Source organism: Gobio gobio (genome assembly GCF_949357685.1).
Source record: "Gobio gobio genome assembly, chromosome: 9".
Lineage (NCBI taxonomy): Eukaryota > Metazoa > Chordata > Actinopteri > Cypriniformes > Gobionidae > Gobio > Gobio gobio.
In genome coordinates this window covers 37,995,731-38,007,791 of record NC_137115.1, presented here as the reverse complement: position 1 = coordinate 38,007,791, position 12,061 = coordinate 37,995,731, and the positions used below count along the sequence as shown (strand labels likewise).

Genomic DNA, 12,061 nt, shown 5'->3' with positions numbered 1-12,061 from the left:
CCTTAAGTTATCTCATTTTCTAAAATAATCACTTGGTGGTTCTTCAAGATCTTGACTCAGTTAATTTAGAGTTAGTTTCGTTTCTACAAATGGTACAAACTCTGCAAGATTATAGATAAAAGATTGCCGTTCCCCTGCCATTCTGTGATCGGCAATCGGCAGATCATGATCTTGGTAATCGGTGATCGGCCCCAAAAATGCTGATCGGAGCATCTCTACCGGCATTTATAGAAATGGTCAGTTATGTACCTGTTAAAGTGATAGGTCACGCAAAAATGAAAAAGCTGTAATTATTTTCTCATTCTCATGTTCAAAACCTGTATGACTTTTTTTTCTGTAGAATACAAATATTTTGAAATATTTACAGTGAATGAGGTTTTGAAAAAAGGCACCATAAAAATGTCATAAAAGTGGTCTATGACTTGTGGGCTATGATAGCTTTGTGAGAAAGAAACAGTCTGAAAGTCTTTATTCACTGATAAACTTATCGGTAACCACTTTAAGATCACTGATTGAAGTCAGGCAATGAAAATAGACAACTAATGGTGATGATACACTGGGCAACTTTTTGAGCAATGTTACTAGGCAATGTTGCCGTCAACGGGCAACCAGATAAGACACAGGGCCCATGACCAATCTAAAGTATCCAGATAGAAATTTGTTGCCCATTCCCAATGGGAAAGTGGCCAAGCAATATTGCTTTGTAACATTGCCCAGCAACATTGCTCAAAAAAGTTGCCCCAAGTATCATCATCGGAAACAAATCATTCATGGGTGAGTTTTGCAAAGCCAGCTATGGTTGCAAGTTCCGTCTTTACCAACACAATTTACCAGAACTTGTGGACATGGTTGGCTAACAGTGCTTTTGGGAAACTCCGGAACGGTTTTGTGATCTAAACCAATTGATTAATTAAAAATATATTCACAGCAAAAGAATACTTTTCATTTTCAGGTGAACTCTTCTTTTAACTATAAGATCAGTGTACCATGTCGACTTGAGAAATTTTAGAGTTTGTGAAACACTCAGCACAAACTTTCAACACATTTCGATGTCAACAGGAACTACACTTCGGTTATATCTGAAAAGGAACTTTGAGTGCAAATAGACACATTATACAGATGCCTTTGACGCACAGCATTAGGATAATAGCACCAGCATCCACTTTCCCCAAGGTATTCTTCCTGAATGCAAAATGAAATTACTGGTTGTAAATAACACTGAGGTGATATTCCATATGTGCAAACATATCAGAGAAGGAAATTCTAAAGTTATTGCAATAAAATACAGGAGCACGTGTTTTGCAACTTAATTACGTGTATTTAAACAGTGACGAAAAAGGCCATGACATTTGCTTATAGCCTACGAAGAGTGTTGATTTTGTCCTTGAAGGAGTGCCCCACACTTCAAGCTGTGACATGATTTACCCTTGGCTTTGAGGCATTCACTGTTTGGAATGTCCTCATATTGTTCCTTAAAATTAAATTATGTTCAGGACAGTGAAAAAACAATCCTTGTGCGTCACTTGGCTCATGGTTGGTTGTTGACGAGAATGACCTCTAGTGGTCAGCAAATGAACGGCAGCTCAAATTGTACTATATTGTACAAAATAGGCTACTCAGACATCTTTGATTCTGTGATAAACTACAATGTTGGTATTTTATTTCTTTCATGTTTCGATATAAATGCGGTATGTTGTCATCTTGTGCACCAAAAACCTGCACCGTTTACTCTCAATTATTTATTGAGGTTATAAGAATGATGGAAGTGGTAATACACTGAAAAATAACACACTGATTTATGAGCACTTTGAAATATTGAGTACATTTCTGTGTTCCCCCCCATCACGTTCACAATATTTTCCTTCTTTAAATGGCTCTACCTCAAAGTTTATTCTATATATGGAAGCACACCTGTGTGAATTCTTTAGTTGGGAGTGTTCATCATTTTATTGCTGTGCATTTGGGGCCATTCTCTTTGATGTTGTATATCTCGGGTGATAAAAGATTAACCGGGATGTTTGAGGGAGCTGCTCCGGGCAGGGGTGGGTGGGCTGTTAGGTAATAAAGCATCAGGCGGAGTCAGAAGAGCTGTTTATAGAGCGCAGTGCTCTGTCGGAGATACAGAGCTGCAGTTTCATCTAGCTGTGGGAAGTAGTGCTTAATATCCTGAGATTTTGAATAACACTCGAACGCAGAGATGACAACCATGTTCAGATACCCCGTGTTTCCAGTCCTTCCAGGTGAGATTTGGGGGGGTTAAATGTATGCTGGCAGATAACATGAGCATGCACTTTTTGGAAATACAGTGCAGTTTTAGGTTAAATGTATAAGTGAAAGTGTACATTTTTAGATGGTGTGTCCTTAAATGTTTTAATCACCTTTTCACTCTATTTAAAATAGTCCTGCCAATTTATGTTGTATCTTAATTAATGAGGTTAAAAGTAGTATTTTATATTATTATTTTTTTAAATTTTTTAAATTAGTTTTTTCCTCAAAAAAAGAGGAAAAATTCCCAGATACTAAGTTGACCTACATGTACTTAATCTCGGATGATTTTACTTTTAACTTCACATTGTGTGTGTCACAACATGGACACTATAATGTAAAGTATTTCAAGTGGTGTTTATCATGTTTATTCAGATATAGTTGATCAAATTGCTAGTTGTTTCAGAATGTTAATTGACTGTGTGCTGAATGAGACATGCTTGTTTGTTAGTGTAGAACTAGTGTCTAGTATCCGGCTGTAAACTGTGTGAGATAACAGTCACATGGGTTTATCATTCATCATCTGTTTAATGATATGAGGTTATGATAAACCCGTGAGAGAGCTTTATTTATTTCCTGATATGAAAGTTTCAGTGAAACCAAACCATTTTCCCCTATATATCCCAAAATGATGATGATTATTATTATTATATATTATTAAAATATGTATTTTGATCCCATGGTTTGGGCTAACTTGATTCTTCAATTGTTTTATGTCTCAAATATTGTTTTATTTTTGACATATTAAAGTGCAAACACTCTAGGAAATGTGGTTTATGCTGGTCAAACACCTGAATTATTATTATTTTTTTTTTTGTCAGAGAATTTTTATATTGTCATATATTGCTATCTCTGTAAACACTTAAGCGTTGATCGATGTATTGTTGTGGTACAGATGTTTTTGTCATGGCTGTGGTCTGTTTGCATACTAATATTGAGCTAAAAAGGGGGCATTTTAAAAGAGCACATTTAAAGAAAGTTCCGGTGAATTCATGAGATTGGTTACTTTGGCTGTTATAAAATCTAATTGAAGCACCTTTTGTTTGTTTTAACGTGTTAAAATGTATGTTTTTATTTCAATTGTATGTCTTGTGTCTTTTTCTCAGGGCTGGACCAGGCAGACATACCAGAGGGACTGTCCCGTGTGCGGAGCATTATGGCAGAGCCGGACTATATGGACAGTGATGGCGATGACCTCATAAAACCCCAAAAACTCATCAACCCGGTGAAGACCTCCAGAAATCACCAGGACCTACACAGAGAGCTCCTCATGAACCAGAAAAGGTGACGCACATACAGCCTTCATTAGATCAGTACTCCTACATGTGTACTTATTTCTCTGTGCTTTTCCTCTCAGAATTCACCATTACGCCCCCACCCAGCTGCAATCATGTTTTCTCCTCTCACATGAATATGTGCATCATTTTCATCATCTTGGCAAATTATCTGTTCATGCTGTGTGGGTGCCAATTATAAACCTAAAACAAGTCACATTTGATAAAATAGAATCAAACATTCTCTGATAAATGCCTATATGAAGACCAACTTCATGCGTCATATAAAGATCAACTTCAGCCGTTCTGCTTATGCATATTTCACAAATGAATTCTTCAAAAGTTAGAGTCTTTCTGAAAGCTGATGCTACCCAGAGGACGTTCAGGATAAGATGAATGATTTCCCCCTGGCAGATTCTTCTGTGTTTGTGTGCTGTATCTAGGCAGACAGGAACCAGGAAAAAATGCACTGGAAACAATAAGTTTGAGACACTCGTTCTAGTTCCCTCTGCCTCATTCTTTTTCTCTCCGTCACTCTCATTCTCATTGGTGATGAATTGTGACAGCAAGTGTACACACATGCTCCCTATTACGTAAAACAGTTTTTTCTTTCGCAGTTGGAAGTCATTAGGAAGATCCCTTGAGGGTAGATGTTGTTCTTGCAGCTTTGATGCAAACAAAAACGGATAAGTCACGGCACAAGTCATTTATGTTGCAAGAAACAAATAACACACACAAAGTCTCGGTTACCAGCATGATTACATAAACTCCTGTCCACTGATTCTCACCTCCCACATTAGTTGAGCATGTAGAAATCTGTTTGTCCTCTGCCGTGTGGGAATGGAGAATCCTGATCGATTCCAGTGATAGCCAATAGGTCAAGTGGTATGTTTATGATTAAGCAGATTCCAGGAAGTGCTTGAAAGATTTGATTTTGCTTTGTTATTATACCTGTAAGACTTTGTTACCTGCAGGTCTTAGCTTGTTGCTAATTGGTAAAACCGTGTTGCTTTTGGGTGTTTAATACATATTGAGCTTGCAGTTCCATCACATAAAAGATTGCAAATCACTTTTATTAAACATCTAATCAGGTTCAATTTATAAATATATTTTCTTGGGTGAATAAAAATCTCCATTATTGCCTTAAAGGGATAGTTCACCCAAAAACGAAAATTAGATTTTGTTTTTCTGCTTACCCCCAAGGCATCCAAGATGTAGGTGTCTTTGTTTCTTCAGTAGAACACAAATTAAGATTTTTAACTCCAACCGTCGAATGAGGAATCTACGTATATATTTCTATGATCGTGCTGGTATTTTGACCTTACTCGCAGGAAGTTATGGCGGTCTGGAGAGCTGATGACATTCGTCTGATATGAGGTGAAATAATAGCATAAAAAACGTTTGATTTCTCGCAGAAACCGATCGTTTCGTGTCTTAAGACATCAATGTGTCGTCACGAGCCGCAGGGTTTAATTTGAAGTTGTCTGTGCATGTTTTTTTATTCTAATAGAATTAGACCCCACTCGCATGCATTATACGACTGACAGATGGCAAAGGTTGGAGTTAAAAATCATGCCCTGGAGGTAAGCAGAAAAACATCAAATTTTCGTTTTTGGGTGAACTATCCCTTTAATCTGCACGTTTACACCTACGACGAAAAGTGAACCCATGAGACCCATGTGTGTAAAAAATGTGAAAGAAGTTACTCATGAGACTTGTTGTCCAGTTGTCTCTGTGCATGTGCTTCAGATAAGTGCACACCGAAAACGATCCATTAGAAGTTTAAACTAATAAAGCTTTAAAACTCGTGAAAATAATAAACTTTAATAATGAAAGAACTATGCTATCCGTGAGAGTGATTTGCGATTTATAGATGATCAAAACCAAGCAGATTGGGGTGGCACACAGCAGCTCATTTGCATTTAAAGGCACATGCATGATAACAGCCTGTTCTTGACTGTATTCAGAAGTGGGTATTTACAACATGGATTTATAAATGATCTGTGAGGTATTTTAAGCTGAAACTTCACAGACACATTCTGGAGACACCCGAAACTTAAATTACATCTTGTAAAAATGGGCATCACTTGTTTTTCTAAAGTAACGCTTCCAACAGCGACACCAGCAAGTAAAGTTAGAGCGGGGGTCTGCGTCACTCTTGACTTTTCTCTTGACCTCCCCTGAGCCCATTGACTTTTAACAGACCCCCTAAAGTGTGCGGTGGGTTTGGTGTACGGATATCTCCAGAATAATCCAACTTTCTTTCTGCCCAGAGCCTCCAGATGAAGTTGAGCTCTTTAGCTACTTTTGGGGCAGTCATAGACTGTCCGTTGTCCCTGTTAAATAAACTAAACACTGATTTAGTGGTGATGAAGTTCAAATCACTGCACAGGCCTGGAGAACATGAAGACCAACAAGAAAGAGGGGCTATAATTTGAATTGTCACACTTTTTGTATTTTTCCTTAAGATGTTACAGAGTCTTACTTGATAGAGAGTGGGAAATTGAGTGTGTGGGCTTGTTTTGGTTAAGGAAAAGGGAACATTTCCATAACCTAAATGGGATTAGTTCCAGATGTGGTGCTCAGGGGGATGCTGAAAGATGCAGAGTTACATAAGAAGGATTACAGCATCCCCTAGACTTTCTTTCTGTGTTCTCTTTCTCTGACGCCCACCTTCTGTCTGCCTCCCACCCTGCTGTACACTAATACTTAGTGTTTTTGTACACTCAGAGTTATGAAATCGATTGTACAGCCAGGGCAGAAGGTGAAGAACACAGAGTGATTGAGAGATGGAGGTCAGGCTATATATAGTCTGTTGCATCATATATTAGATAATGTATTGGGTTGGGGGGGGGGGGGGGGGGTCTTTTATGTAATCGAGGCCGGCCTCTGCTTTGTTTCTTTTTTTGTCGCTATTCATCAGTCTCATTCCCTTTTTTTTCTGTTATATTGCCCAGCTGTCTGTGATGAGTAACATCACATAAGGACAATGTGAGCAGTTTCCAAGGGACCAGTGTGTTCCTGCAGACGACAGTGTTATATAATCAGTGACGACACACTGGCATTCCTGAAGATGTTTGTACCTTATCCATTCACAGAACAGAAGTATTTTTAATCTTTTCATCCCAGGCACAGCTACAGTAAAACAATTAGTCTTAAAGTGATCGTTCACCTAAATAGTAAACTTTTGCAATCATTTACTTATGTCATTTAAACCTGTGTGACTGACTGACTTCCAAATTATATTGAAAACAACATGATTTTAAATGTATGGACAACACAACACAGATGGGAATGACGTGCGGGTGAGCAAATGATCACAGTTTTTTTTTTTTTGGTGTGAACTATCCCTTTGCATACAGTGTCTTGCAAGCCCATTTATCATCCTAAAGTCAATTCACTAAAGAAATATAACTTGTTTACTCAGAACCAACCATTGTTCTAGTTCTAGCTGAACGACAAAGAGAATACAACCATAAAACCACACCTATGGTCAAAAGCACACTTATCTTAATACTAGCTCAGATGAAGATAAAGGCTTTCAAAAAGTTCACTAGTCAGACTAAAGCAACAACAATTTTATTATTCTTTCCTTATTGTAGTTTAAGCTGGAATAGTTTAGACCAGTTGTCTCAAAGGCCGGTTGCGTCACTGCTTCACGACGAAGGCTGTTCCAATTCAAAGGCTCCTTCAAATGTGTCCTTCGTTTCCCGTGAAAAGAAGGATACAGCAGATGGATTCTCCCTGGGCTTGCCTACCCTAGAATTCTTTGCACGCCAAAGAAATGGCCAAATTACAAGTATTGGATTTCAACTCAAATATCTAATGATACAAATGTATCAATAACTTTAAAAGGGTTTAAATGTACCTTACTAAGATGTGATGATATATAGTTTATACTCTTTATTATATACAGAAATGGACCATGGTGAACATATTTAGACAGTTTGTGAACCTTGTTTTGTTTTTCAGACAGTTTAATATAAGTCCTGTACAAACGTTACTCATCAACGGCAGCTGTCACAGTTGCTAGGCGACAAGAACAGTCCTCCTTAGGCTAGACTGTCCCATTTAATAACGCTCAGTCCGGCCTTCGAAGGATGAAGCCTCTGAATTGTTTCCAGTGAGCAAAAATTTCAACGATTTAAGACAAATTGGATTGTGCTTTTTTTCTTGTGATGGAAACGCACCATTTTGTTTGTTTCCGCTTGGCAACACGGATTGCTAATGGATTCAGTTATCAATAAGATCGGTTCCCTGAATCATAAAACAATGCATTGTTTATTCTTATCATTATTCTTGGCATGTAGCAGATCTGTAATTGCACTCATAAAGTTACCTGCACAACAGATAGACATGTGCTGTTGCTCTTCTTCTTTTCTCAGAGAAGAATGAATAGTTGGAGGGAGAAAGTAAAATACTGTTCAGAAACTGAATCCGTGACACAGAAATGGAGACTGGCAGATGTGGTTTCTACACTCACCTGGCAGAGATTCTCATAATTCCATTTTTTTTTGGAGCCATATAGTTATATAACTGTCCAAATAGCCAAAACATTTCACCTCCTATTTTCTCAGCTCTGATATTCTCATTAGCTCCTTTCATTTTTTTCCTTCTTCATACTAGTCTAGACAAGTCTACAAGTTTTGGAAGGATTTCCAAAGCAGTCAGCAAACCTCTGGTGTGCCAGGCAGAGAGCTGGATTATGTTAAAATATAGCAGAAGACAGATTTTTATGTTGTTGTTGGTGTTATTTAAGTATTATTTATATACTTTGTAATGTAGTATATATACATTTTTTGAATTTAGTTTTAATTTTAATTTAAGTTTTATGTGTTTTTGTAGAAAAAAACATAATAATAATAATAATAATAATAAAAAACAATATAGCATTCATTTTTATTTCAGTTTTAGCAATTTTAGTACTTCAATTTAAACATTTCCGTTATTTGCCATGGCAACATTTCTAGTTTTCAAGTTTTGTTATTTATATTTTAAATTATATCAGGTTTATTTTGAAAATGATTTTAATAGTTTTAGTTTTAGAAAAAACTAAATCAGCAATGTGAAATCTATTATGAATTGTTACATTAGCCAGGCACTTTGAATTAATATTATATTGTGATTTATTGTAATTATTAATCATTAAATTGTTTTATTATTGGTCATCTGCCCTTCTAGACATCACATTGGCATCGGCCAATCACATCAGTTGACTCTTATTCCAAATATACTAGATACGTTTCTCTGAAGTTTATTACGTAAGAGTTAACTGGAAGTGTGTCATAAACAACTGGTTTTAGGCTTGTTCATTTTGAGATTGAGAATTACACATCAATGATGTCACAGCAAAGTACTGTAATTTGAAATAGTTAATCTCTGTATGCTCTAAATGTACAGCAGCTTCTGGACATTATGAACCCATTCCAATCCCTAAAACCCACCCAGGAATCCATCCATACTGGATTACACTATTTGGGGCAATCAGGATTTTCAGTCACATTATGTAACCCTATGGATTACTACTAGTGCCGTCTCATCTTTTGCTCTCTCTCATTGAGTCAGATCTCTGAACGAAATCATGAAATGGAAGCTGTTATGGTTTTAAATCCCTAACCCCAAATTTTAAACGTCTATGTGCTCAGTTTGTGCTCAAATTATGCAACTTTTTGATGATACAAATGTACAAAAAACTCCCATAGACTTGCTTTGATGGAGATACATGAGCCATATCTTACACCGTGTCTACACTGGACTGAAAGTTGTTGTCGCACAGCAATAACTTGAGGCTGTCTACACTGGACATGACAAAGCTACTGTCGCAATTCCATTTGTTCTCCGTGTCAGAAGTAGCATGAGCGCTTGAAGTATGTCAGAAATACACCATGTCATCCATGGCTATCTGGAATTCGTTGTGTCGTGCCGCATCCAGTGTAGACAGCATCATTGATTTATAATGCGTTCTATTTGCTTTTGCCGTGTCAAATCGCTCACGTCTGGTGTTATACTTTAGGGTGGGTTGTTTTGACTTAGGTTGCCTAGCAATGACCCAGAACACTGCATAGCAACACCCTGGCAACCATTCACAGCACTCTTGCATCATGGTGGTGAGTTTTGCAGTGCTAATTACCACCCCCAATGACTTTTAGGGTGGGTTCTTTTGACTTGGGCTGCCTAGCAATGACCCAGAACACTGCATAGCAACACCCTGGCAACCATCCACAGCACTCTTGCATCATGGTGGTGAGTTTTGTAGTGCTAATTACCACCCCCAATGACTTTTAGGGTGGGTTCTTTTGACTTGGGCTGCCTAGCAATGACCCAGAACACTGCATAGCAACACCCTGGCAACCATTCACAGCACTCTTGCATCATGGTGGTGAGTTTTGTAGTGCTAATTACCACCCCCAATGACTTTTAGGGTGGGTTCTTTTGACTTGGGCTGCCTAGCAATGACCCAGAACACTGCAATCTAGTTACTCATTGTCAAGTGTCCTCCTCATGTCTCCTACGCGTTGTCAAATTACTCATTGTCTCATACTTCTTTTTTTTCTTTTTATCACAGGGGCCTCGCGCCACAGAATAAACCAGAACTCCAGAAAGTGATGGAGAAGAGGAAGAGAGACCTGGTGCTGAAGGCTCAGAAAGAGGAGCAGGAGGCGCACATGAAAAGGTCAGACCTTGAGGTCGAGCTCATGAAGAGACGAGAGACGCTTGAACAGGTATGTCCCCTCACATATAAAGACATGGGCGTACAATGAGCATTTCCAGTCACAAATGACCAAAATGATCTCTCTCCTGTTTAGCTGGAACTAGAACAACATAAGAATGAAGAGGAGCAAGAAAACACCCCAGAGTTTGTCAAAATGAAAAGCAATCTGAGAAGAACCAAACAGGAAGTGGATGGGCAGGAGCGTGCCACCTAGAAACGGTTTTCATGGCACAATTGTTGACATGGCAACTGGACTGTGCTTTGTGGGGATTTCCTGGTGTTCCTCCCCCATGTGTCCCTGTGAAACAAGTGACTATAGACGAATGGTTCCTGTTGCCTGCTCGCAGACGCAACCAGTATTCACGCAGCCTCTTTTCCTGAACAACAATCACAAATAAAGAGGATTGGAGAATAAACAACACACATACATTCAAACTCTTGCACATGGACGCAGCCTCTTTGCCACTGGTTGACCAGCTTCAAAGAACATGCATGGCGGAACAAACAAAGACCACTTAATTACTTTGATGGTGGTGTTTTTTTTTGTGTTTTTTTTTTTTTGGAGGGGGGCACATATTTTACTATTTTATTTTTGAAACCTGAAATGGGACACTGGATGGACTCTTTTAAGCCAAAACAATCCTCTTTTATTTATATTCAGCATAAGCTTTTGTTCAAAAGGGCTTCTCAAGATATTTTCTTCTTGGTGGTTGATTAAAAAAGAAAGGCAACTAAGTATAAAGTTACAACAAGGCAAATTGTGATGCATCATGCTTGCTTTTTATGAATTGTAATATTTGTGCGCTTCCTCTGCTATTTCATAAGCAATACTATAGGTCTAGTTTTGTGAGTTTTCTTTGCAAATATTTTTGTTATACCTTTTTTAATGAATACATTACTAATAAGTTAATACACTTTAGTTCAATGTGATGATAAACGCAAGCGCATGTGTTTTTTTTTTCACTTGAATGGTAGTTGAAAGAGAAGATGAGATGTTTATTAATTAAGAAAGACACATGGTTTTGTGTAGATTTGAGCCAATAAATAACCACTCCTTGTGTTCCCTTAAAACCTTCTTTTAATAAATATTATTTTATCATGTTGAATTCTTTATTTGGATCTCTATATGAATCTCTGTGTAACCAAGAAGTGATCTTATAAAAGATGGTAGTTTTTATGCAGATGAAGAATGTTGTTCCACTCACTCATCCACTGTCTTGAAATCCCGCAATTTTCAAGAAGAAAAGTAGGTGTAAGTGAGTCAACTGGCATTGGCACAACAAGGTCTGCAGCTCCCACGACATAAAATGAATATGTCCATGTAAAGGAATAAACATGAGTCTAAATGATTCACAAGTTACTACTTAATTTTACGCATTTTGCTTCTGACCTCTTAGTTACTCATAAGATGCTATTGAAAGCAAAACAAGCAATAGAAATGAAAATAGAGCAAGTCTTAATTCCAGGGGTTCTTATGTAAATGTGCTGTGTTGAACAGCTGGCAACAAAAGTAGGTCTGAGAACTGTGTCACAGACACTGAAAGATGTACTTATCATCACAGCTGAAATAACAAGATCTAATGTCAGCCCCATCATTTCAGAACACCTCTGAATATTACACCATTTTTGGCATTGTGTCTCAAAGGGAGTTTTCAAAAGTCAATGGTGTGATCTGATATACTGATGGAAATGTATTTTTTTTTTTAAGTCTTTATATCTTTATGCACATCTTAGCATCTTATTTTTTATAAATTGATACTATTGACCTGATTGGAAATGAATAGCTAATTTATTTCATACTAAATCCATT

The 12,061-nt window shown here is 37.6% G+C and overlaps 1 protein-coding gene across 2 annotated transcripts in view; it reads left to right on the top strand.

Annotated features, from left to right (window-relative positions):
- The window catches only part of fam107b (family with sequence similarity 107 member B), a 30,727-nt gene extending 19,375 nt beyond the window's left edge, over window positions 1-11,352 (top strand). Inside the window, exons 1-4 of one of the 2 annotated variants that reach the window (XM_079825522.1) lie at window positions 1,986-2,240; window positions 3,372-3,549; window positions 10,105-10,261; window positions 10,346-11,352. In XM_079825522.1, the coding sequence (XP_079681648.1) occupies window positions 2,198-2,240; window positions 3,372-3,549; window positions 10,105-10,261; window positions 10,346-10,465 (498 nt within the window). In that variant the 5' untranslated portion in view covers window positions 1,986-2,197 and the 3' untranslated portion in view covers window positions 10,466-11,352. Of the gene's footprint in view, window positions 1-1,985; window positions 2,241-3,371; window positions 3,550-10,104; window positions 10,262-10,345 lie in introns of those variants that run through there. The other variant, XM_079825523.1, reaches the window with a different exon arrangement.
- The last annotated feature ends 709 nt before the right edge of the window (window positions 11,353-12,061 follow it).